The sequence below is a fragment of the Strix aluco genome, chromosome 18 (assembly GCF_031877795.1).
Source record: "Strix aluco isolate bStrAlu1 chromosome 18, bStrAlu1.hap1, whole genome shotgun sequence".
NCBI classification, from domain to species: domain Eukaryota; kingdom Metazoa; phylum Chordata; class Aves; order Strigiformes; family Strigidae; genus Strix; species Strix aluco.
Genome location: NC_133948.1, coordinates 9,402,706 through 9,430,448, shown reverse-complemented (window position 1 = coordinate 9,430,448; position 27,743 = coordinate 9,402,706). Strand labels below are relative to the sequence as shown.

General features: G+C 39.9%; 2 protein-coding genes across 14 annotated transcripts in view; one reads left to right on the top strand and one right to left on the bottom strand.

The window, feature by feature from the left end:
- TXNRD2 (thioredoxin reductase 2) overlaps positions 1-91 on the bottom strand; it is a 37,753-nt gene extending 37,662 nt beyond the window's left edge. For all 6 annotated transcript variants that reach the window (XR_012625672.1, XR_012625671.1, XM_074844416.1 and 3 more), the window contains exon 1: positions 15-91. Coding sequence is in view for 4 of the 6 variants with exons in the window: in XM_074844416.1 (XP_074700517.1) it covers positions 15-90 (76 nt within the window). In the remaining 2 variants the exon portion in view is untranslated. The remainder of the gene's footprint in view (positions 1-14) is intronic.
- Positions 47-26,309, top strand: COMT (catechol-O-methyltransferase). 8 transcript variants are annotated; one of them, XM_074844435.1, is made up of 6 exons: positions 185-317; positions 3,514-3,568; positions 18,172-18,454; positions 20,239-20,432; positions 22,400-22,531; positions 25,054-26,309. In XM_074844435.1, the coding sequence occupies exons 3-6, from the start codon at positions 18,172-18,174 to the stop codon at positions 25,231-25,233; spliced, it is 789 nt and encodes a 262-aa protein (XP_074700536.1). In that variant the 5' UTR covers positions 185-317; positions 3,514-3,568; the 3' UTR covers positions 25,234-26,309. The 8 variants fall into 8 exon arrangements, with proteins under 8 accessions (XP_074700539.1, XP_074700538.1, XP_074700536.1 ...); XM_074844438.1 differs by lacking the exons at positions 185-317; positions 3,514-3,568 and adding an exon at positions 47-174; XM_074844437.1 differs by lacking the exon at positions 3,514-3,568 and having other exon boundaries at positions 162-317.
- The last annotated feature ends 1,434 nt before the right edge of the window (positions 26,310-27,743 follow it).

Genomic DNA, 27,743 nt, shown 5'->3' with positions numbered 1-27,743 from the left:
CGGGCGCCCCGTACCTGAGAGGGCTCGTACCGTACGGCACAGCCCCGACATTCGCCGGAGACGCTCCCGCCTCCGCCACAGCGCCGCCATGCTGTACGGCAAAGGGCCTCCGCGCCGAACCAGGACCCCTGCGAGGTGGCTGAGCAGCGCCTGAGTGGAGGGCGGCGACGCCGGGTCGGTGAGGGCGGCGGAGCCCCGTGAGGGCGGTGGGGTGGCGGGGTGCGAGCATCATCGCGTCGCGGGTACGAGCACGACGCCCGCCCTGCGCCCGGAGCTCCGGCTTCTGGAGTCGCTGCAAAGCCGCGAGAGGCCTTTTGGTAAGGCGGGCACAGGCTCTGATGTTCGAGAAGCGCGTTTGCGTTAAAATCAGTTGTTTGGAGGGGAAAAAAACCCCACACATTTTGCTTGACTGGCTTCCCCCCGAGATGCAGCTGCAAAAGGGGTTCAGGGAAGGCCTTTCGGGAAAGAAGAGGAACGTGATGACAGCCCAGAACCTTCATCGATATTCAAACCCCTGTTTTTTCCTCTGTGAAACTGCACATCCCTTTTTAACAGACATGGTGAGAGGTGGGCTGCCACAGCCCCTTCCTCCGGTGCAGTGCACAGGCTGAAAGTTAAAAACCTTTGAGAAGGTGGTTTGAATAAAGCCTCTCCCTTCCACAAGGTATTACAGGCAACACGTTGTGTTGCTTCAGATTCCTGTGGCTAAGGTATATTCAGCGTTGAGAGCAGGCGCTGGGGACTCCGGTCTGAGAGAAGAGGGCTTCCTCAACCAAAATGGCGGAGTGGGGCCAGTGCTACACAGGTCAGTGAACTAGACCAGCACAAACAGCTCTAACACACGGCTTAACTGTGGTGGTGCAGGTATCTGCACAGGACAACTTGTTGGAGCACCTCTGGTGATTCAGAGCCTTCGACAGCATTTCCTATCCCTGTGCCACATGTCAGCTATTGATTAAACAAAGGCAATGGGAGTTGTGAGAGTATTAATGCTTGTAGTGTATTCTGGCAGGCTAAGATAAAACACCTCAAAGTAGGCATTAATAAAAACGATACTGGAAGGAACAAGGTCTTTCTCATTCAGATGTGCTGGCTGTTGGCCTTTAGAAGCACAGTAGTGACCCTGCTGCTGTATGTAGTGAGTCGTATGTGATAAATACCACCATAGCCAAATAAAGAGTTTGGGACAAAGAATCAGCCACTTCTTGGGGAGAGGGAGCTAGCAACAGAAAAGTTTTAGGCAGTCATAGTCCAGCTGGCTCCGGAGCAAGGGCCTGCCTCACAAGGGGGCAGCATCCAACCATTTTGTTTCAGAAACCATCAATCATCCAGTCTACAGTTGAGGAGAAATGGCAGGAAATTAAAATACTCAAAAGAAAGTTTTGTAGAACTAACATCACCACCCGTGTAGGTCTGATTAATTTTTTTTTTCACTCCATTAATATTTGAAAATACATGAAATGGGCATTACTATCACTTTAATAAATGGACTGTCGATTTGCCCAGTATCACTGCTGTTAGAAAAAAGGCAAAACCCCTCTGTGTTGCCTCCTGCAGCACTAATCAATAAATCACTAGAAACACTCTTACCCACTGCAGCAGCAGTAGAAAGACGTGACTAGAGTGTACTGAGAGGCCTTTGAATTAAAGAAACCTCAAGCATATTCAGATACTAATCTTTTATGCTTTGCAGGAACATGTATGCAAAGTTGTTTTAGCTGTTCATTTTAGCCACTATCCTGAGTTGAATCAGGCAGTGTTGAGCATGTGCTCTTCACACAGCATTTAGTTCAGACACGTAGGATCAAGGGTAAAATTAAATCTCCCCAAACACAAGTTTACATGAAGAAATGTGCCTACAGCATTATGGCATTTTGCTAATAAGGAAAAGCCTTCAATGTAGCAAAGCTGTTGAGAAAACAGTACCTTTAAACAGCACCTAGAGTGGCAATTTAGGAAAGGATGATAAATTTGGAGTAATGCTCCTAAATTCTTTTAAGGATAGGATCTTGGCCAGGTGCCCATTGTAACAGCCACCTCGTACTTTTTGCTTTAATTATTTTAGAGCTCAGAGTCTAAGTGAACCACAGCCTATGCAGCAGTGGTGAGATTGTGGCTTCTTTTAGATGTTTGTGTGTTCCTAAACACATCAGCACACCCCCTCTCTTTTCTAGCTTGAAAGTGAGTTGGTAGCTTTCCCTCAGCATCCTTCTTAAGTCTTCTGGGAACCAGAACTATTCACAGCTGCCACTATGCCACTAGCAGACTGTGTGAAGTTGGGGTGTCACCAGCCCTCTGACTGTATCTCACAGCTAATGATAAAGCCCTGTGCCGTTCCACAGGCCAAGGCTTTCCCATCAGGACTGCCATCTTCAGAAGAAAGTAGAAAGTCTGTGTAACGCTACTCCGCTTGTTCTTGCACACTCTCACAAGCTTGATCATTGAGACCAACAGAGGCCAATATCGGCAATGAGGAGCAGGTTTTGCCCATGGTGACAGTATCAGTATGAGGAGTACCCACTGATACTTGCTGCAGTCAGCACTGGGCAGGTGTGTCTGCACTGTGCTTCAAAAATCTTTCTCAGGGACCAGAGGCAGATTCTGGTTATCAGATGTGGTTTCTCCTATAGCTTTCTAGTCTCTTATTTTAATTTTTTTGTGATTAGCATTAAGTTGATCAGAGTAATTATTGATATAAATTTTTTTACATATATATATAATATATATCTTAATTTCTTTTAAGAAAGCAAGGATTAAGTCTTTTAGGGGCAAATACATTCCAGTCAGGAATCATTTACATGAAGCATTGTGTTTCTGTAATGAAAGCATTTTTTTTTTCAAAATTTGGGATTAAAAAGACTTCTTACAAGATAGCTATCAGACTTAACATCATATTTCCACAGAATTTTGTCAGTTGTAACTAGTAGTATTTGAAGTCATAAGTTAACTTAATACATCAGATGTGGTTTGGTTTATTTCCAGGGGAAAATGTTTATTCAATGTACTGTAAACAGGGTAGTATTAAAAGGGCAAAGGAAACATCACTGTAATATGTTTCAGAAATGTGTATAAATACATTCAACGAAATAGGGATTTTGCAAGGCATGAATGGGTACTGTTAATGGGCAGACCTTCTCCTTTTGAATTTATTGTAAGGACAGCTTGGAATTCTGTACTTCTTTTCCTTCATGTGAAATACCTCTTGTTACATAAAGCAATGGCTTAGATTCTTCCTCATGAAGACAACCAGGACCAAATACCTTTTCTACCTAACGTTTTAGAAACTTTGACTTTTCAAACACATTTTCCTGTCTTTCCTGTTTTTCTGGCATGGTTTGCTTTATGTTTGATATTCCCAGATTAGCAACCTGACAGGATAGGGGAATGAAGAGAAGTATCAGGTAGATACGATCTTTGGAAGTTTTAACATGGTTTCTTTTTTAGTGGGTGGGGTGGGAAATGGAATATATCGGAGGTTGCATTTTGTGGCATGACCTAATTAATAATTTACAGGAGTGTCTGTGAACTATACTGGATCACTTGTTGAACTAAGAGGTCTCTGCATGAGGTAGGACTTTCTGGTTTCTTACCATCTCTCTTGTGATTGCTTGTAGTCGGGTTTTTTGGTTTTGTTTTGTTTTTTCTTACTGGTCCTCTGCTGGTGTGTAGCGTGGTGTCCTTAGCATGAAGAAGGAGGGAAAGAAAATGCATGTGGAAGACAGGCATGTCAAATAGTGAATACAAAAGTAGAAATAGGGACATAGTCCCTGGCAACTGACAGAACCATTCCAGAGCTACAAAAAAGGACAGAATAAATGGTAGCAGGGGAGGGGTGGTTACCAGTCTTTTTTTCAGAGCACGGTAAAACCTTCTCATGATTCAGATTGCTAAATATATGGGTAGTATTCTAACGTGGGAATTATGCTGACAACTGAGGATCCTTGTTCAAAGACACAGATCCTGGGTAAACCAGAGAAGTATTTTTACCACATTTATTTGAGACTTCTTAACTGTCTTGTATAGTAAGAATTTTCTAATATTTTTTCCTGTGTATTGCTTTACATTGGCGTGAAGGAATCTGTGGCTGTTTGCTTACAATCAAACTGCTGTATTTTTCTGCATTTTTGATACCTGCTTTTAAGAGCTTTGATAAATCAATCTTTAGGAGAGTTAAAAAGTCAAACTGATAAGGGAAGAAAATGGCTAATTTTGGTTTATGAGGTTGAGGTGGTGATCAGATTTCCATGTGAACTCTACAAAATTTACAACATTTTATTAACATGGGACAAATATATCCTATTAGCTAAAACTTTTTATGTAAGGTCTGTAAATGTATCTAAAACAACTACATTGAGAAAACTAAGAAAAGTACGCACATCACAGCGTTACTCTAAATCAGGTCATAATTTAAATTCCACTTTAAAATGTAATTCTAAAAGAAAACGGACTGTTACAGTATTTTCTAAGTGCCCCAAAAGGACATCTTGTTACAAAGAGTTCTTCAGCTAACAGTGTTTCCTCTGCTGGAAACATTTGTTCATAAACCAACAAAAATGGTTTAACATTTCAGCTTTGTTGCTATTTCCCCCTTTGTTTGCCTTTTTTTTTTTTTTTTTAATTTTCAGAAATTTGTCTGAGAGTAGGACTCATTGTTGTTCAGAATTTAATCAATGCCATTTTATTCCTTCCTCCCTTAACACAGAATCTTCTGTTCATAGTTTGTCCTAAACAACTACCTGATTGCAAGAGAGGGAAAAAACCAGCAGAAATAGATGAAGCTTCAAGTAACACAAGTTACTGACTTCATTCAAATGCTTCAACATATATTGCAAAAATAGTGAGGGGAGAAAAGACAGAAATATGGTAGACTTAACTGAGCCTCAAAGTTTTCATAAGGGGTTATAAAGTCTTTGAAAGCAGGAAGGTTTTTTTCAGTCTACATGATAACCTTTTAAAATGCACAGTAAACACAAAATAGTCTGAATGCTTGTATTATCTGTTAAAATTTAGAGTACAACTTTGCTGGCCGTCTTTCTTCTCTTTAGCTGTTTCCTATTTTAGATATCTCCAGGCAGTTTCCTGATTCATACATGAGTGGTGCTTCCTTTCTCAAAATTCCTCTTTTGCAAGTTCCTCAGCAAGAGAAACTACTTTGACTGTGGAAAACAGCAAATCCACATAAAAGAAAATCCCTCCTGCTATTCTGAAAATGCAAGCTCAAAAGAATTTTCTTCCACTCAGTGTTTCACATGATCTGCGGGGTTTATGATAATGTGCTAGCTCTCCTGTCTCCCTTTGTTTAGGCTTTTAAAAAACAGTCTTTGGCCAGGATTATTAGAAAAAGGGAATGCCATTTGTTGTTATGCCAGGCATGGATTTAGAGGGAAAGCTTTAGCTCCGTGCTATGCACAGCAAGTGGGGATAGCACTGCCACGTTGCATCATGTGATGGCCGCTGTGTAGCCTCCATATGAGACTGGGAGCTCTGTACATGAGGAGGTTGGCTCAAGTTTGTGCAGACAGATCTGAGCTTAACTCTGTCAACTGTTAGAGCAAGTCAGTCTGAACTAGCAAGTTATTCCAACCTGTTGCCATTCATGTGATGTTGCTCCCAAGCTAAGACATCCTGGGTCTACATCCTTCCATAGATGTGCCCTATGAGTGCAGTATCCTGATGTTCTGCAATACCAAATCCATCTTTTAAGATCCTGTGTCTACATAAAAATTGTATCACACCAATACATTTATAGCTCTCCACGGTTCTCTAATCTGGATGTATTAATATCAGGGTAAATTTTTACTGTCTAGAAAAGTTATGTGAATAGTATATAAATGTATGCACTGTGGAGTTTGTAGCATTGTTATTATGTTAGTAAAAACTTACAAAAATAATCATACCTATATAGGTCCTGTCTTGGGCAAAAAGGTAAATTAAAGAAAGGCATAAAAGCCAATGTCTAACAGCCTACCAAAGAAACTTCTCTTGGAGAAAAAGAATATCCCATAATAATATACGACAAGATTTCAGCTTCCTATTAACTTGGAAGCAACTTATGGACATTATCACACAGTTTGGGTGGTTTAACTAGTGGAACCTCAGGCTTTATCTAATTTGTAGTTATTGCCATTCTCCATTTTAAATTATGTAATGAAATATCTAGACAACAGAAAGGGTTACTTTGCAGGCATAGTCTTTATCATACAAGTAAACAGTTGTGGGCAGGCAGAAGCAAGTTTGCTCCTCCCATGCTTCTAGCTTGAAGAATATGATTCAGCTCAAAGTTAGGAGTCCTTTAGCAGTGTTGTCATGGGATGCTGCTCAATCTGGTAAGTCTTGGCACTAATTTATGCTGCTAAGGAGAAGCTGGGCTGATACCACCCACCAGTTCACAACTAGCTATAGCTGACTTCAAGGACATCTCCAAAGAATAGCTGTATACTTACAGAACCAGGTCAGTGCAGAGAATAAGTTTTACTGTTTTAAGCTTTTTAAGCTCTTTTCTCCACAGCCCAGCAGTAAAAGAAATTTTCAGTTAATTTTAACTGTGGGTGGCATCAGGGATTGTGCAGACACAACCTGTCATGGCTTCACAACCAGCTTTCGACCGTCCAGGAAATTGCTGTCAGTGAAGCTGTAGTGCAGAAGTGCTTATTTCATTCTTTGTTCTGCTTGATGTCTGGATTATAAGAAAATATTTGTTGAGCTAAAGCTCTGTTATACATGGAAGGAATACTTCAAAGTTATTCTGTATTGACATTGGGTACTGTGCTATATTGCAGGGTCTTAGTTATGTTTTGTTTAGAGTTACTGAACCACTTTGATCTTCACCTACCTCTTTTTTCCCACAATTCTACTCAATTCATCCACTTAAAAATTTTTATTCTTCTCTTTTCATGCTCTCAGGTAGTCCCTAATTCTTTCAAGGACCTCCCCCCTCATGTGACAAAGCCTGTTTTCAGTTCTTCAGCTCCTGTTTCTGTCACATTTGATACAAGCCCTTTCTTTGAGTCTTTAAAAAGTTTCTAGGCTAGAGCTTCAAACACTCTCTGACTAGGTCTGAGTTTTGTAGTGAGAATACAGCAGAGAACTACTATCACATTGTGTTTGGGTTTTGGTTTTTCATATTATTTTCCTTTATGGTGCAATTTAGTTACAGCTTGATTATATTGTTTCCACCTCGAAGGAAACAATATAGACAGTCAAGCCAAGAACAAGGTTTATTAGAATGCGCCTCTTCTTTTATCTTGGAGCTGTTTGTAGCAGAATATTTTTCCAACTAGAAGCTATAGATATTCAAGTGTACTATTTATAATGTATTGATTGCACCTCCTTCTGCAGCTACTGTTAAGCAATTTGCTGTATGTGCCTCCCCTCCCTCCAGCAGTGCTCTATATTTAGCCCACATGCTTAGGTCTTGTTCCTACGACTTCTGCACTGGCTGTAGCATGCCACGTCTGAGCTGAAAAAAGAACTAAATCCCTTGGGCCAAATTAATTCCTGGAGTTGCTTGATTGAACACAGTGCATTTACACTGAGCACAGATTTGGCTCATACCTGACTTTGTTAGCATTCACTGTGCTGTAACTAAGTAACAAGAACACTGTCATTAGGGGACAGATGAATACCTTTCTACAAGGTTATTAGGGCACTGAGCACCTTTAAGGAACGCAGAAATCTGTGAAAGGAGGAGTTGGGGAAAAGGACACCGCTCCTTTTAGAGTCTGTCTAACAGAACTGATAAGCTATTCCTGTGATGTGATCGAATGTGACTGAATACTGCAGGCTCTTGGACTCTTATTCTATAAAATCCACATCAGAGCAGCACAGGAAAAGATCGGAGGGAACAGCTTCTGCTGTACTGAGAAAGGTACATATTTATATTTTCTTATTTCTCAGGCTTGACATGATTTGTTATCTTAGATAATGTCACTATTTTAAACAGTGGTGAATATGAAAGAAGCAGTGTTTTCCACATTCTGACTGGTACTCATTGTCAGGAAGCCAGTCCGTGGGCAGCAACAGCTTTCACAGAGAAAGAGTAGGACATATTTGTGTGTAATGCATTTGTACTGTATTGTAAACCTTGACAGTTGAAAGAAGTGAGATGAGATAACCCTGACTAAATTGAAAATGTAATTTATGGCTCTAAGTATGCTGGAATTTGGTACTCATTGGTATTCAAGAAAAAGCTGAATGCAAGTCAAGCTTCAGTTCAGTCATATTTGACTGAATAGCTGCTTTTATAAATGTGTTGCCTGCAGCTGTATTTTATGGGAGTTTTCATTCTCAAGAGGGAGTTCTGCTACAGCAAAATGTCTGTGAAGAACAGACAAAAAGCTAGTACTTTTGCTTGCTAGCCCTGTTGCTGCTAATAGAGTATCTTTCTGATGCCCTTTATGAACATTCTTTACCTTCTGTCCTTTAAAAATAAACTCATATTTACCGATACTGTCAACCATGTCATATCAGTGATCTCCCTAAACAACCTTTACTTCATCTCTGCACTTAAGCTTACTTTTTTTCTGTTTATTCAGCCATGGACTCATCTAACAAAGCCCTCAGGTTCAGAATCTTATGCATTTGCACAGCACTGCAGTATTTAAATGCAAAAGAAAAATTTCCTGATTTACAGCTTTAGTTTGCATCAGTGGAAAAGGAGTTTAACCACATTAACACTGCAAACAATTTACTTGTCACTCAAGTTTAGCAATATTTCTCAGCAGCCTGCAGCTGGTATCAGGTTTATCTCTGCCAGTCCCACACTGTTGTCTTTCAGCATTCCTTCAGGATCACTGGAATTAGAACTGACTGGGAATTTTCTGAAAAAACATAATTTTGGCAGCAGCAGTTGAAACCAGATCTTAGTGTATGAGGCCATCCATACCAGTTTTGCTAAAACTCTCTCAGGAGAGATTTCTCAGAAAGCAATTTCTAGCTAAAGTAAGAAACACTCGGTGCCCAATCCAGCTACTTTTCAGGGGAGGGCATTTGCTCAGGATTTGAGACCAAGGTCTCATGCCCTGCTCTGCTTCAGTTAGGCTGCTTCTTCCCATGCAGTGCTTTGGTTACCTGCTCTGCTGTGGTGGATCCCACCTTGCCTGGGCTGTTAGAGTTGTTAATTTCTATAGGAATAAGCCAACATTTCAGCAGCAAGTTCCTTCCTACTCTTTCAGATCCCTCAGTGGGTGTCCTCAGTACCAAGTTTCAGTCATGCACTCCCCCTCGCCTGAAAAGCAGCTTGTGGGGAGCAGAAAGCTGTGCTGGGAGACAGACAGATTTACACTAGATTAACTGGTAGCCTTGGAAGCAGGGCAGGAGCATGCAGTGGGGATTTGGGACACTGAGAATTCAGCCTTGATCTTTGTGATATAAAGAGAGACTGTGAAATAGGTCTGTCACAGGTGATTATGCTGACAAAAACTAGCCATTTTGGTCTTTTCTCTTCCAGCCCTTTTTCCCTACTGCCATTTGGGGCAAAATCATTCAATAGGAGCTTGTTTTACTCCTCTGGGGAATATGAAAATCTCAGCTGAGACACCTTTTTACAGACCAGCTCCTAGTGTGCTGACAGGGCAGAGCACTTTCTACTTTTAGCAGTCTACTGCATCCCAGGTGGGATTTCTACAATTCAGCTGAGCTACACCAAACCCTGGCCTCAAACACTAGTAAAAATAGTTCAAACTCACCTAGAGTTCTGGAGTGGAAACAAGGACTGTTAGAAACAAATACTTCCTAGGGGTACCTGGAAGGATCTTCTTCCTGAAAAGCTGTCTTCTCAAGGCCTGGTAAAGTGCATTTCTTATCCTTGAAGAACTCTCTCACTCCAAGCTCTGGCTTTAACCATGCAGTGTGTTCAGTAGGCCAGTCTGGATCAGAACACTACAGATCCATGGCCTGTCTGTGTGGCCAGTTTGTTTTAAACCCTGCTCTTCTTTATCGGGCACATAACCATTATAGAAACATTTTTGTTTGGCTGATAGCACCGAATACCACTTCGGCAATGGCTACTGTGAAGGGAGTTTTAAGCGGGTAGCAATTATCCTAATTGAAATCTATCTGGGGAGAATGGATTTAAAGACTCTTATGAAGCTTAGTTAATGGGGCTCCCTAGTAGGCAATAGGCACTTTTCTGTTCTTTTCCTTTCATTCAGTAAGAAGAAACCTGTATTTGTTTCCTTTCAACCTGGGAGGAGGGAAAAAGACAAAAGGCAGGGGGGTGGGTGGGTTGGCAATCATCAGAATTTTGCATTTATAGAAGTCTGAATTTTTGTGGTCATGATAGTGAAGCTAAATTGTAGTAATTTGAAAAAAAAATAGGAAAAGGGAAATTTAGATTTCACGAAAGAAATACTTAGTGAAAAATTATATAAAGTCTGTTCAGCTTGTTTTCATGATGTCATTGGAAAATCGGAATGTCAAACTCCCAGACTAAGTTTCCATTGAAATACAAGCTAATCACATTTGGCAGTATACTGATTATTCTTCACAGTGTTGCACTCGTTTGAGAATACGTAAACAATAACAAAAGAACATTAGGTAAAAAGATGGTTTTTTGACCTTTATAAGTTCTAAAATATGAAGCTGTTGAATTGTGTTGCTTGCAGCAACAGGATACATATAATATGTTTGGCAGAAGTCAGTTTAGACTTTCTGACCAAAATACTCTGCCTTTCTTGCTCTGGGAAAAGATCAAGAAAAGGGAAATGCCACAAAACAGAGATTGCCTCATTCAAGACAGCATAGGACAAAGAGTCAGGAACTCCAGTCCGAGTCATGGCACAGCACAGATCTCCTCTGGCCTAGTGCAGAGCAACAGACATTGTTAAAATATGTGTGGGAATGTGCTGACTCTTCTGCATTTATTTGCAATGCTTCTTAAACAGTTAACATATCCTTACTAATATGTAAATCCTCTGCATACTTTAGTGCATGAGATACTTAAAGACATAATTTCAGCAGAAGCTTTTAAAGAATTTGAATTTAAACCTTTTTAACCCTTTTCTAAAAATAGGGGGTATACCTACCTCCTTCACACACGTACATGTATGGGAGGGTTTAATTTTTCAATTTGTATGGACTTTGTAAAAAAACCTCTAGAAAATTGTTTGCATTATGACATTCTTCTCTCTGCAGACTTAGCAGCAGTCTCTCTGCAATGAGCTAGGCCCCGTTGTCCCCAGGCACTCTACTATTGTAGACCATTTCTATTATCCTCAATACCATCAGACTGATGGAGAGAGTCTTTTGTGAAAAAAGGTTGAATGGTATAAATTTACCAAGGACTCCCCATTCACCAAGTTATGTGAGATAATAAAGTCTAAATTAGATTCTAAACCCTTTAGCATCAGAATGCTAAAGTACTGTCTGGATGCTTGGAGACTCATAATAAACTCTTAAACAACCAAGCAGTACTTGGCAGTTAGATTAAATGCATGAAAAATTATAGCAAGATTGGATGTAACATCATCTTTCCTCAAAGGTCTGATTTGTCAGCAGGCTGAAATCACTTAAAGTGTTTGAAGCACTGTTTGTCTCCACAGTTTCCCTGTTGTTCATAAATGCAAGAATAATAATGTCACATAGGCGTTTGCTGTCTTGTATCCCAAAATTGATCTATTTAGTCAATACAGGTAAAATCACTTTGCCTTTCATCAGGTGTTATCCATATATCCATAGCAGGGACTTTTCTGACAAAGATTAATTCAGCTTTACGACACCCTGAAAGTTACAGAAGTATCAGTAACTTTAACTTACTCTTGTGGCAACAAAGATGTAGGTAAGACAGCTCACCCAACTCAGATCAGAAAAATATTGCCAAATTGAGACTCAAACCTAAGTTCCCTGATTCAGGATCACAAAGTTTACTCTCATTCCAGTCTTGAAGAATAGCAGTCTAATGTACACGCTGTCTTTGCAGAAGAGGGTTTTTTTGTGATTATGTTAAATACTTCATTTTCAGTACAAAGCAAAGCAGTATCAGTTTATCCAAGCTAAAATTGTAATGAGAGGTTCTGTAATTAGGCTTATAAAGATTCATCTTGATTAGAAAAATGTTCTATCCAACAGTTTTCAGCCTCCCAAGTATTTTAATACCTGTCATCTCTTATTTTTGCATCTATAGGAAATGAGGTCTTGTTAATTACTTATAATGAACTAAGCCTCAGAATAGTTAAATAATCCAATTTGGTACTTTTTTAACCCACTAAGGCATATGTCCTTATTAAAACTCAGAGCATTTAAAGGTGCTTACTTTCAGCATGTTTATTTTTCTTCTCAGTAAATACCACTTTTTAGCAGAGGGAGGTTGTTTTGGAATCTGAGAGAGAAACAGTAACAATCAGTAGTTTAGATCAAATCTCCATACACCTTCCTCTAACAGTGTTGTGAAAACTTCATACAGTTTTTATGAAACACTGAGAAAAGTCTCAATTTGAATTAATCTGGTTATTCAAAGTTACCTTAAAAATTGATGTTACCAATTGTTCTAATCCTTATTTTTTCACTTCAGGGAATTCTAAGACCAATTATTTTCTGACAGTACTTGGAAAAATTTACCAGAGGGACTGAGAAATAGCATTACTGAAAGATCCTTATTGTAACCTTTGGTGAAATAGCTGGAATCACCTGTACAATAATAAAGAACAGGATATATTGTTTCGTGCTCCATCACATGGGCATTTTTATGTTTTTAGAAAAACTGGAGATCATATAATAGTAAGGGGGTAGTGAATCCCCTAACTTAACAACTATTGCTATAATAATAGATCCCTAAGTCTGAGCCAGTCTCTTGAGATTTCTTTTATAGCCATTGGAATGACTTAGGCATTTTATCTTCAAGGGCAGGTAAGTTGGGGCAGCAGATTCACACAATTTGTGTTTGCTTCTCTCTTTGAAAGTATCTTTTTAAATCTCTGTAAGCTGAAACAGAGGTGCTCCCATTCAAATGGCTGATTGTTTGATTATGGTTTGCATCAGGGGAAAACTGCTGAACTGCATTATTAAGTTATGATTTGGTCTTATGAAACCTGCCAAAATGAGTAAGATTAGATGCATAAGAAAATAACCCAGTGCTTTAGAAAGACTCGTCAGTAGTTTGACAGGTTTGGGCATGAAATTTTAATATGTTTTCTTTTAAACTCTGTCTTCTCAAAACCAGATTTAGTGATACGTGTTATTCGTTCCTTTCCATAATGTTATCCCTCTGGTTTTCTGTTTATTCTGTTGCTGAATTTTTCATTTTGCCTACTGTTTTCTACTTCAAATTTTAGCTTTCCAAAGAGAAGGCTCACTTTATTATGGTGTTTCTAATGCACAGAAGAGGTTGCAGTGCTAACCTGTGTATTTGGAACCTCAGTAAAAGCATTAAATAATAAGAGCAACTGTCTTGTAATAAGTGGTTATGGGAAACTTGACTATGTGCAAGTTCAGTTTTATTGCATATTTAATGAATCTTATGAATCCACATTAAAGCTAAAATTACGGTTGCATTTTCTAAAGCTGTCATAACATGACTGTCTCTTAGGTAGTGGTAGTTTTAAATTGGTTGAATTATGCACTTAATTTTCATATCAAATATTTTCCAGCTAAGAATATGAAAGCAATTACCTATTTTGGTACAGGTTTTTTTTCCCTCAGGGTGCATGACCATCCCCAATGCATCTTGCTCTTGGCAGGCTGCTTTTACAGTCTACTGCTGTCACTAAATTTATTTTCACATCTAAGATGACAGAAATTAAGAGGGACAAGCTTTGAAAAAGAAACTGTGTTTAAAAAAAAGAAAAAGGAAAGGAAAAGAAAACCAAGATATGTCTGTTCTGCTCATTTTAAAAGTTACCTTCTCTGGAAAGTGGTTTTCAGGATAATTGCCTCCTAAAGGAGCTCTGCTAAGAACAACCCATATTGCCAGTCTATGTGGGTGCTGGGGTGTTACACAGCAATAATAATAATACTACTACTACTAAAAAAAAAAAACCCAATAGTTGAAAAACATTCCTTGATACAGCAAAAACAAGTGAACTTGTTTAGGAAGGGAAAAAAGCAGCATGTAATATATAGGTTGTTGCTACCTGTGAGTAACCTCTGAGGATCTGTGGAGGCAGGTGGGCTCTGCTGTTACATGTGCTTGCATTCATGTGGGACTCAGAAGTGCGAAGGTCTAACTGAGGCACTGTAAGAAACGCATCCCTCTGAGCACTGGATCATAGGAAGGGTCAAGCTGAATTGCTTGCTTAAGTTTTAGATCTAAGACCATCCACAAATCACACACATTTAAGCTTAAATTTATAGCTTTTTTTGTCTTCTTGACAAAGATGTTACACAAAATGTGTAAACACACCAGTGCTAACAGCCACTCACCAGTCTAGATCTGAAGAGACACAAAGAGAAATTCAGGTCAGTATTTTGCCTTAAGAGGGGATTTTTGGGTGAACTTGAAGCAATAAGATTTCATAGGTGAAGATCCAAAATTTGTTTCCCAGGTGCCCCAGCAGAACTATCAGATGTTGCCCTTCCAGACAAGCTAAAGGGCTGGCAGCCTGCTCATGCTTTTGTATAAGGAATGACTAAAAGAGATAGAAGGCTATGGCTATATGCCTGGTTCAGAAGCATATCTCAATTTACACCTTTTTGTCAAGCTAGTTACATCTTGGTAGCAGGATGTCACACTGCAGTACCTGCTGTGGGTCACAGCAGCCTAAATACAATCTATGCCTTTGAAAGGTACATCTCAAACAAGGCACCTTTCTCTGCACAAAGTGCACTCTTTCAGAGCAACAAAATCTTTAAAAGGATACTGCTGTCCAAGTAAGGATGAGGGTGAAGTATTTGTTTGTTCGAGATTAGCAGCACTTACTAAAAATCAGCAGGTCTAATCCAAGTTGAGTGCTTTTCTCTGGCTAACAGAGACACGTTAAAAAATAGCATTTCATAGGCTGCAGACAATGAAGAAGCTGTCCTTCTTTAATACATGGGCTTTTGAGCATTTGATATCCTGTAATTCTGGTGTATAAAGCCTGTAGCAGAGTGGGAAAATAAGACAATGGAAATCTGGTTTGCTGGCATACCCTTCCATGCCTGGGAAGCAATGTGAAAATGGAGGGGCAGGATTTTACTGTCAAGCAGATCCTTTTTGTTAAGGTATAAAAAGAAGTCTTCACAGTCTGTTCCCTGTCCGAAAAAGAAGTCTCAGCATTCCTGCAGGACAGGGAGTGGGCCTGAGTTAGCCTACAGATGCTATCTCTTCTTGTTTTGAGAAATCTTACCAAATGGGCTCACATCTATACTAAGCAATAAAGGAGGAAAGCTGTTCCTGAAGAGTACACAACCTAGTTCATCCTGCAGCTATCATCCATTCTTGCTGTCTGACAGATCTTTGAAGGGCAGCCCCAAACACACTGGCAGAATCTCACAGTGCCAAAGCAACAGCCTTTGTGGCTGTGGCAAGTTGTACTCAGAGGATGCCATTGTAACCAGAGGATTACTGAATTCTGAATGCCAACAGTCTCCAGTTCTAGAGGGACCTGAATATGGTTGGACTGCCACCAAGTGAGTCACTGGTATGCAGGGCTCATGTGGTTTCCCTTGTCCAGAGGTGGGAAGGTTAGATACCTGCTGGCGTCAGTAAATGGTTTCTGGGCTCCATCCATTCATTGCAGTTCAGAGCAAATATCCCTCAACTATGTCAGTAATCCAAATGCATCAACAATGACCATAAAATCAACTAAGCCATGAAAGCCAAGTGAAGACAAGCCAAGTGAAGCTAGAGAGATATTTTTTTGTTAAACTAATGATATTTTCATAGCCAAATCCAAGAATGTGGAACATCTTCATGTAGAAGAACTAGAAAGAGCAGAAGTCCCATCTAGAAGGTGCAGGACAACTGGGCCTGATCTGTAGAACTACTAGTGCATAGAAAAGAGGAAAAATTGGCATCCAGGCCTTCATGATCCTGTTGAGGTAAAGAAGCAGGTTCTTATTAGCTAGGAAACAAAATCTGGAAGGCTCAAGAAGCAAGATTTTCATGTGCTAATGATGCTGGTGAGCCCTGAAAGGAAATGTCTCAGGTCCGACTTTGCAAGGAAAGCATTAAAGGTAAACATTAACATTGGTGACTCCTTAAAAGCAAGAGAAATAGACTTTTAACTGCTCCAAACAAATCATACTTACTGTGCGACTAAGATAAGTGGATGGGTGAACAAACATCAGCTGTACTGTAGGTTGAGCATATCTCCATGGAAACTCGGTTATCTTCTGAACTCAAAATATGTCCTACATGATTCAAAATTTAAAGCAGTGGGATAGATTTTTCCTATGTGTAATGTGTATATGCTAAGTCCCACTATAGAATGGAAGTCTAACCACCCATAAAATTTAGGACTTTTCTGGGACAATTTTGTGGGAAACAAACAAAAAAGGGAAGCAAGAACAGGTAGGAAGAGATCTGGGGGAATATTTGGCTAATCATATAGCCCCTTTTCCTCTGGTCTTGGGCAACTTGGCAAAATTTCTGAGGATGTTGTAGCTCCTGTTGGAACAATGGTTTCGCTGAACTCCAGGTAGGTGGAACATTAATACAAGTGCAAGTGGAAGCTGTTCACCATTTCTGGAAGAGAGACACTTAACAGAAAGAGTCAGAGACTAGAAAGAGTTGAATATCATGCTCTTTAAAAATAACAGTTCAAAAAGTAGTGCGACTCAAGCCATCCTGCTGAGGTTAAACAATCGATTCTGAATCCTTTAGACCTGTGTTCAAACACCTAATTAGACTTAAAGAACAAATGAACTTGGCATTCATTCATCCCAGTACTAACTGGAACACATTCCAGCCTGTGCTCTCCTCCCAGTGAGCAGCTGTCAACCCCTGCTTGTGGGAAGCTGATGTGGAAAAGTGGAGGTGTTATAAGCTCCATCATCAGGAATGAGTTGTGTTTTGGCTTGTACAAGAGGAGCTTCATATGCAGAGAATCCTCAGGCAAATTACAACCCTTAGTTTGGCACCTTCTCAAAGGCTAAATCAATTCCTTAATTTTAAGAACCCTTTCTTTATCAGATCTTTTGTGCTGCAACTCCTGCATGGGAGTAAATGCACCTTGCTGTATACTGGCTTGTCCGAAATTCATCAGAGTAAATGGCTCTGATGGGATTTATTGCTTGAGCTGTATAGGGTGACATGCATCCCATCTGCTGAGCTTTATGTTCAGATGCCCTAAACTCTCAAACAGAAACACACACCACCCATGCTGCACACACATAGGTACCTGCCAGCTACAACACTGAATTTCAGGGGGACAATAGGCACAATCCCATCAGATGATTTGAGCTGGCCCATCAATTACAATGTGCCCTTTTGTTACATCTATTCAGTTTCATGAGCCAGAACTCTTCTCTAATTCAGGGATTCAGTTTTACAATTTTATAATCAGTGAGAAAACATCCCTACTTTATAAAAGGAAATGTATCTTTTCTTCTTAAAAATATCAGATTGATGGCTCATGGCAAAGGTATTTATAAGCAGAAAAAAGGCTACTATCTTCTGTAAACCATTCCACCTGGGTACCTCTGCTGCAGGCTCTGAAAGGAAGGAGGTATGTCAAGTCCAATGGAAACGTCAAGCTCAGCTTGTCTGCAGAACGGCAGGTGCTAGCAAAGAGGTATAACTTAGGACCTGCAGACTGATTTGAAACTAAGTGCCCAGTTTCTGCTGATACTGTGCTCAAAATTAAAGGGTGAGATATTCCATATTTTCTTACCAAGGTCAGTTTAGAAGTTGCCCAGTGCTCAAAAATTAGGAGAGTGGGATCACATGCAGGCTCTAATTAAGATTTTAAATCCTTTGAAAAATGGTTAGAACAGCTTTGATGCTGAGAGGCTCCTTGTGCAGTGGCATGCTTGAAGCCAGAACTGAGCAGCTGTGTGGGGGAAGGGAGCAGAGCATTAAATAAAGCTACTTGTTGACTGCCTGGAATATTGGCTTCTAAAGGGAGTGCCACAGAGCACCATCCATTACCAAGTAACAGAGAGTCATTTTCAGCTACTCTGGACAATATCATAATTAAACTCTGTGTGTTCCTGTTCAGTATGGTTGGTCGTGGGTTATTCAGCTTAATATTTACAAAAAGAATAGCTCTCTCCCGTGCCACCTTAACCCTGGGCTGTTTTTCTCTTTCATTCCAGATGCTGGAGAGCTCTTCAGTCCTTTTGTTCATTGTCTTCGTCCTGCTTTTCATTTTGCTGCTCTTTGTGGTGCTCATCAGGAAAAACGGCACTGCTGCCCTTATCTGGAATGAAATAATCCGGGAGAAAATAACCAATTTCATCATGAATCAGAGCAAAGAACAGAGGATTTTAAATTTTGTGCTGCAGAATGCAGTCCGAGGAGACCCCTGTAGTGTGCTGGACACTATAGATAAGTACTGCTCCCAGAAAGAGTGGGCCATGAATGTGGGCAATGAGAAAGGTAATTGCGGCAGGGATCAGCACTTGAAAGATCTTTCAGGACTAGCATAGTACAGTCTTACTGTATTCACACGGTAACTTCCAGCTGCTGCTGTTGCAAAAAAATCCACAACACCTTGTGGTCAGCAGGGTAGTTCTGTAAACAGTAATGCATGATTGTGCAGATGTGTTTGCGGAGGGGTATCAGTGAGTGATTCAGGAAGTCACAGGACCAAATCTGAGTTTGCACGTTGTGTACATTGCACGTGTGTAAGCAGAGGGTGACAATTTATGGGAAAAAATCTCGGGTTGTGTTATACCTCAGTTCCTATAGAGTGTGGCCTTAAGGCATAATTCATTATGTTAAGTACTTTCAGATCCTTAACTGAAAGATAGTAAAATGAAAAAAAAAAAGTATTTTAAACTATGAATTTTGTATATGCAAGCATAAGTTATAAGTTATTGTTGAGGAAAGAAATCCTACCTGTGTAGTACACAAAAGCAGCTATCAGACATTGTTGCTACTTAGCGAGTAAATCATCTTTTTCTTGCCTCCTAAAGGAAAATACATGGACAAAACATTTTTTTTTCTTAGCTGCAGGGAAGTGACAGTCTTTTCAAAAAACTGTAATGGCAAAACGTTAACATGCTCCCTTATGAATTAGACACAAACGTACCTCTTGCTGGGAAATTGTAGGGGAAATTTGCTTAGTCTGGGATTAACATAGCTAATGAAATACAACTGTAAGCACTGTAATAAAAAATGCTTCTCTGTCATGGGTACATTTTGTGAAACTAGCTCCTTTGCATACCAGGATTGGGTGTTTAGGGCAAAAGAACAGTAGGTGGTGGCTGAGTAGGAATTTTTAAAGCTCTAAACTTTGATCATTTGGGATTATATTCTTAAAAATTTCACTCTAGTTTAGCTGTGACAAAGATGACCTTTCCTCAGGTAAGAGCTATCAAAGTTAATGCATCTTTAGTTCCTAAGATTTCGAGAGTGACTGCATGATCTCAAGATGCAAGCATCATCATCATCACACTATTCATAAATGAATGACACCCAAGAAAATACCATGTAATGAAATGTATATGTACATTGAAAAATTCCATGGCTCAGTGTAAAAATGCTTCAAGTACTTTTTCAGATTAGTTATTCAGTTTCTAGTCATACAAGTAAGAGGACACAGTTTTCTCACAAATAAATCCTTTTCTTCAGAAGGACTGAATGTAGTACACTGTCACTTCTTTTGGGAAACATTTTTTTGTTGTTAACAATTGACTAATGTTTTCCATCCCACAAATTCATCTAGTGAATCCAAATATTTTGCAACTTTATAACTAGACTTTTCTTTTTCCCTTTAAAAACAAGTATTTAGGATAAGAAATTTTGTATCAGACTACTGCATGTAACATTTGCAACAAATATGAGCACTCAAAATTCAGGAGTTATACATTTCACAAATATGGCCAGTTTCTGCAATAAGTTCTTGGGAAAAAACAGTGCATTTTTCCCTTCTAACACTATAAATATTTTAGTTAATTCAGGCCCTTCCTTACTCAGAAATGTAAGATTTTTTTAGTTAAAAGTTTGAATTTTGAAACTTAGAATGTCCATGGTCATCTTGGTGACAGATAAGTCACTTTGCAAAGGATACAATATATAATTTGACATCAACCCTTAATTTTTGAATGTCCCGAGAGACTGAGTACACAGACTTTATAAGTTTCTTGTCACTAACTTGCTCTTCTGTATGTGAACCAGTTTGATTTTGTCAAAAGTTAACCTATTTCCATTTTATTCAGGTTTAATTCTAGACAAGACAGTGGAAGAGGCCAATCCATCAGTTGCACTGGAGCTGGGAACATACTGTGGCTACTCAGCAGTTAGGATTGCTCGGCTCCTGAAGGCAGGAGCTCATCTTCTCACTGTGGAGTTCAACCCAGAATTTGCTGCTATAGCTAAACAGATGATTGAATTTGCTGGAGTACAAGATAAGGTAAACACCATTTGTCTCTGGTTGGTATGAAGAAGCAATGCATGGAGAGTGGGACTTTATCCATAAAACCAATAATAGGTTTAAGTTGGTTTTTTACTTGTTGAGCAAGTACGACATCCTAAGTGGGAACATGCAGAGTTAACCATTGGGCTTGATAGCAGGGAAAAGCTACCAGTGTCCATGCAGAGGACCAAGGCCATCTGCTCTTTTGTATATACAGTGCAAGTGAGCTAAGTTTGTTAGCACCAGTCAGGAGTCTGAGTCTGACGCAGGCCCAGCTGAGAGTCAGGGTAGAGTTTGAGGCTTGTCAAGATGTGTGTGTGTGTGTGACCAAAACAATCAGGGCTGTTCTCCAAAGTTCTTCGCTATGGGAGTCAGGATGAAGATTCAGAGGGGCAAGACCAGAAACAGATACATCTGTATCTCCTTAACATTTTGAAAGCATTTAGACTTCATCTTCCAGTTTGGCCTCTTCACTATTCTCTGGTTAGTACAGTAGGCAGGCCATTTGCTGAGAGCTATTTTCAAAGCCCATAGTGACTGTAAGAATAATACAGACCTGGAGGGAGGCTCCAGAGTCAGTTATTTCACTTATTATGGTCACAGGACATCAGCGCACACAGTCCTTTTCATAAAATAAGTAACCACTATGGCAAAACTGGTTAGGTTTACTGCTATTATTGAACTGCAAGACTGCCCCACAGATTCCTCCTCCTGATAATCAGAAGCTTTTCTATGATTTCCATCCGACATTTATTCATAGACATTTTGTATTAATTTTTTTCTTGCACCCACAGCCCTTACTAATTTAACTAGCTCCGTGCCTAGTTACAGTCCCTGACCTCTCACAGCAGTATAGCTGAGGACTTCACTATGTTACCTCCCAAAAGCTAGACTAGAAGATTGGTTTTCTTTATTTAAACTAACAGGTTCAAATCAGTGTCAAGACTGAGTAGAACAGAAAACTGAGCCACAATGTCATTTGTTTCAAAAGCTCACAAGAAGCAGTTGCATTATTTACAATAGACTTCAGATGAGATGTACTTACCCAAATCTAGCTGGTCACAATACGTATACCTAAATTTTGTGCAGTCTGAGGTGCCTTGACTCTCTGTACAGTTGGTTGAGACGCAGGTATTTCCAGTCTATAATCTGTCTCAGACCACGGCAGACGTCTATAGCAGGCCAGGGGATTCATGCCTGAGAAGTGCCTGTCTGTTCGACTAGACAACTCACTTCAATGTAGATGATAAAACCAGAGGAAATAAATCCCACCATGAGATCTCTAATGCGTTTCTTAACTTCTTGAAGAGAAACTGAAGTACTAGTGACATCTAAAATTGCATTTTCCCCATCTGATTTAATCTCCTGATCGGCTATGAGTCATAAACCAGATTTCCTTACCACTTTTTCCCTCCACTCACAGTAAATGGCGCTTGCTTAACAAATCAATGTGCAGCAGCTTCTTTCAGTTTAACAGTACTTAAGCCAATAAACCTGTGAGGAAGATGTAATAGCCTCTGTCCTGCCTCCTCCCTCTACTGGCCATATCAATTTCACATACTGTAGCCTCCAGTGTTATTCTAAACTAACCGGTTCTCTGTATTTTTTGCTTCCCTTGGACTACAAGATTCAACTGAGATGTAACTCAAAAAGTAATTAAAAGTACTGTTTTCAACAGGAGATTCCCATGTTTCCAGTAAAGGAGCACAGCATCCAACAGAAACAACAGGTCACTTTTTCTGATATTATTTAAAAAACCCACCCAAACCCATATTTTAGAATACAACTGAGTTGATTTGTCAAAAAGAAAAAAGTACACTTGATCTAAATCTATGAAATAATTCAACTGAGGCAATATTGAGGTATAAACAGGATCGCTGATGTCTGGCCACAATTTAAAATGAGCTAGAGGCACATGTGTTTTCTTAATGGTTCACAATTCATCAGATGGATTTGCATTTCAGGTAAAACTCCTAGAAGGCCCTTCAGAGGAAATTATTCCCCAGCTGAAGAAAAAATACGAAGTGGATACTCTGGATTTTGTCTTCCTGGACCACTGGAAAGACAGATACACACCAGACACCATCCTGCTTCAGGTCAGTTTGCACAATTCCAGTCTTAAAAGTAAAGTAGCAAATGCCTTAATGTCTGTGAGGCCTATAGTCTTTATGAATGACCTCATCGTCTGTACCATGAATGGCAACCAAAATAGGAGCCTTACAAGAAAAGAGGATCTGGGGGACAGGATCCCAAATTTATGTCAAGGACAACTGCTAATACTACATAGCTCAGGACTTGGCAAATACCGTTGAACCATTTTGTTTCCTGAACAAATGGGCCTGAGTAGAAATCCCAGCTAGAGGAGTGCATGGTCTGGACCTTACGCTCCCTAGAAGGAGTGTCTGCATGGTCACTAACCAGAACACTTGACCCAAAAACATCCTGATCCTGGGAGCAGGTGAGACTTAGGACCTGCATATCCCAGCTGCAGTACCCCTTTTTTTACCTGGGTCTGTGGTGCCAGCAGAGCCTTTCAATGAAATACTATTTTGGTAGCACAGCTGGGTATCATCTTTATGGGAGTCTTTACACTACCTAATTAACCGGCTGCAAAGCAACCTTTGGAGGAGTGTAGACTGCCCCAGTCAGGCACTTGCTAGGGAAGTGCCATCCAACTCTATGTCCAGCCCTGAATGTGGAAAAATTATGCTCATTTCTTCCCAACCCGCCTTAACCATTACTGTTAGCATTACAAAACAAGCTGGCTGTAACAGCAGCAGGCAATGATAAGTGAGGTAACTGCTAGAGGACATCTGGATAGGAAGGTATTTTCAAGTGTTAAATAACTGAGATTCACAACATCTATATCTATCAACACAGCACATAGAGATACTCTCCTAGCTTTGGAGCTGCAGGCTGATAAAATTTTCTACAGCTGCCTAACTACTTGTATGGAAATGTCATTTTTCAATTATTTTCTTCACAAATAAATCAACTTTTTTTGAGTCTGCCTCTTACATTGAGAACCTGCCAACTACTTCCTGACCCCTGCTTGAGGACCACAACATTATTTTCTCATCCAGGCTCCCCTGTTTTTTAATTTCAGCCCTGTCCTCCAGATAGCTGTTTGGAAAGGAAATTTGTTTGGGGTTATGAACAGCCAGTATTGAATTTACACAGCAGTAGCTGAAGAAAATGTTCCCCCCCTACAGTTATTTTGTACCCAGAGAATGTTTTCTTTTAAACTGGCTGTGTAAGGATGACTGAGCTCTTTCTACTGGGAAGAGCTAGCACATCCTTATCAGAGCTTAACCTTCACAACACAGCCAAAACAAACAGGTAGTTTAGTTCCATCGTGGTGGTCAGTCTGATGCAACTGTGACAAAGTTGCTTTGCTTAAAAAAACCCTTATGAAATTAAGACCAGAAAGAAGAAGAAAGGATCCCCACATTTTCTCAGATGTTACAAACCTTCTAACATGCAATTTTGGCATGTATTGCAATATGAAATATAAAATACTCAGATTAAATATATATTGAAAGTGGCCCAGACAGCAGATTCTTTTTCATGCACTTCTAGAATAGCCTGTCACAAAGAGCACCTGAAATCCTGATGACCAGTGGAAAACACAGCATGTTGTCACTTGTAGGCTTCTATAAGCTGTGCAACAGACCAGAGGATATTTGCCATGTCTCTAAAATTGCTTCTACTGTGCTGACTGGTGTTCAGTCACCAGAGGCAAGAGCAGTAAGCTAAACAGCCGTTGCAGCTCACTCATCAAGAGGGCTTCTCTAACATACTGGGAGAGACAAAACCCACCCCATGTTTTGGCTACAACTGCTGCCTGTAAACACAGGATAACAACCAGCCTGATTAACTACAGGCTGTTTTGAAACAGCTGGTAAGCTCAGATAAGCAACTTCTGCTAGACAAAAATACCAGTAAAAATTAGGTTTGTAGGTTTACCGAGGATAAACATTGCACTTGAAGTGAATACTGCAAGTTAATTACATCTTGTGGAAATCTGTCAGAGTGATCTTCATTGTGCACAAACCCTGCTTCATGCCCATTTCCTGAACAACGTGGCACGAAGTTGTACAAGATGAAAGAAAAACAAGCACAGAAAATCCCTTTTATTCATGTAGTGGTTTTGGAGTTTGACTGAAACTGACCAAAGGAGACTGGTACATGCCAGTCTCTGGGGTGATCTTAAAGAGCTACTACAACGTTTTAATGTGATGTTAAAAAAGTTTTCAAACATTAGTCATGAGCATCAAAACAAAACCATCTTACTGATCATGTAGACATAGTTGGAAACAATCAGAGCAGCAAACTGCACACCTTCACTGCACTTGATTTGCTATGTCAGAACCTGAATGACCCAACGTGTTATCAGCATCTCTAATGTTCTGCTGACTGTGTTAACAGAAGAAGTCAGCATATTAAACATGACCACAAAGGATCAGAGAGTTACTCAGCTTCTCGCATGTCTCTCTTCCCTCCAAACCTGTAGTACAATGGCTTTTGGTGCAGGCACTTGAGTATGACATGAAAGCACGTCACATTCAAGCCAACGTCTGCTGAACAGCCACCATGAAGCAATTTCTCTTCTTTCTAGGAATGCAACTTGCTGAGGAAGGGATCGGTCCTTCTGGCTGACAATGTCATCGTCCCAGGAGCTCCAGAATTCCTTAACTATATCCGCAACAACCCCCATTTCCAATGCACTAACTACCCATCTCGTCTGGAATATATGAAAGTGGAGGATGCTATGGAAAAGGCTGTGTTTTTGGGATAGAAGAGCGCCATTAATAGTCAACCTTTGTTTCAAATGATGTAAATGCAACTGCACAGGTTAATTTGTCTGTGCTTTAATTTTTTTGTTTGTTTTTTTTGAGCCTGTAATTAAAGCACTAGTGGAGATAATTTTAGACCAGGTGGAAACCAGGGAATAAGTAGGGTAACTGCTCAAAGGTCTGTTCCATTGTTTCACATAATTCAGCAAACCCAAGCTGATGCAAATTGCCTTGACCAACAGTTATTTTGAACTCAAACACGAACAACCACAGTTTGGGCTTAGGGTGGGGTGGAGAAAGTCACTGCAACTTCTGAAGACTTGTGTCCCCAAGCTAAACTGATGAATCATTATCAAGAGTGGAAAAAAGCATGTGTGTTACAATACCATTTCAAGAGCCCTGATTTTGCTAAATTACTAGCATTCCATTTAATGCAGTGAAAGCTCCTATTGCGATACCAGATACATTTTTGCATAGTTACTGCAAAAGTTCATCATCTCTATGCTAAAGGGCATGCACTGAAATAAGACCAACCCATGCAGCGATGAGAAAATAAACCAGAATTTTGCAGAAGAAAAACAAATAAAATTATTAATCTGCCCATGCAGAGACAGGGAAAACTGAAGTATAAAATAAACACAGTAACAGACAATAACAAAAGGAGCAGGCTCTTTAGAAAAAAACCACGAAAACTACTAATATCAGAGAACTCGAGAAAATGCAGTTTATCCCCTCATATTTACTTATCCTCTCTTTATATTGTATATACATAGTGTTTGCTTTTTAGGGGCAGGGCAAGCTGCTTACTCTGAAGTGCTGTCTATGTTTAAGATGCCATGTAAAAACAAAGACTAGAGAGAATGGGCTTTACCAGGTGGTCCTGCACACCCTGGGCTAACCTCAGTGTTGTAAACACTATGTGAATAGTGAGGTTGTCACTGAGAAGATACAAAGTCAAATCTGAAGTCTCTAACTCACCTGAACAATGCAAAAATCCACTGGCATTTCCTGGCATGTCCTGCTGTGATTATATAACGAGGCAATGGTCGCATTTATAAATAAAAACTTAAAAACAATAGAGCAAGCACGTGACTTCCTTTGTTTCCCATGAATTCTGCACTGCGCTTGGGATTTCCAGCCTTGGAACAGCCACAGAAAGATCCAACAGCTGAAAATCAAGAGTGAAAGTCAGGGATAACCATTCTCATCTTTCCCATTATGGATTCTTTCAGACCTGTTATTCCTTTCATAGCCCACCTTACCGAAGTGGTATCTACCCTGGCCTGTGTGGTACAGAAAATCCACCTCCAGGACACCAATAATGAGCATAGCAGAAAATTGCCCCACAGTATAAAAAAACCTAGAACTGGCTAAGGTGACAGAGTCAGTTTAGAAATGGACCAGCAAACCACGGTGACCCAGCCAGCTTGTAATGTGTGCATTTCGCAGGGATATGAGAAGGCAACATCAGAGTTTCATTAGCAATCTAAACACTGTCACATTGAGAAAGACACAAGATTTAGTATACTGGATTAGATTATGCAGAAGCAGCGCCTTGTGACTGTTGTGCTGTCCTGCGTAGGAGCAGACCCTAAGTTCTAACACTTCCCTCTCACACCGTCAGTCAGTGATTTATTCTGTACACTTGCTTAGCAGCATGTCCTCTTGGTATTCAGACTCAACTCAAAGTCACCGGGCCAAACTCCTTCAGGTGATTCCAAGCAATTTTTGCAAAGTTTGCAAAAGAAAATAATCTTCAAGCCCATTTACCGGCATACACAAGCTTATAGAGCACACTGGAAAAATCTGGATACATGCAGCTGACCAGAAATTTTGTCTGTATACCTAAAGTTATGACTCCAAAGAATCCTCTTTTGTTTCCAGCTTCGAACACCTTTGCACCTAAACAGACCCTCCTGCCATAGCAGGGCACTGAACACATACTGATAAACAGACCGAAGTCTCAGATAGGTGCTGAAGGACGCATAAGAGCAAACAGGTAGACTGTTCTGCACTTTACAAAAGAGGATCAGAAAAGACATTCCTACTGCTAGTTAATGGCCAAAATTACCATATAAGAGACTGTCAAGAAAATTAGGGAAGGAGGAAACCTGTAGAGTTAGCATGGATATTTCAAAAGATGCATTAGCGAGTAACACAAGCGTAACGTATGCACAGATGTAACAGCCACCTTTTAGTATAAAAAAAGGTCTTTTAATTCATTAGAAGGTTCTTCCGCATGGCAAATTGTAAAAATAAACAGAAGTGTATGTATCATAAGATTATTTACAAATTCCATACACAAGAAAAATGTTTCCACTTCACCACACTTCTGAAATGCTCTTAATTATTGGTGGCAAGGGATGAAAAAGAAAAAGCCTGACTCAGTTCGCATGACTGACAATTAGAAGAAAGGCTTTTGGTCAGTTGAGCAAATATGATTTGGAGTCACTGACACATAAATGTGAAATCTCCCAGGGAGAAGAGGAGTTACTTTTCAAAATCAAGTCAT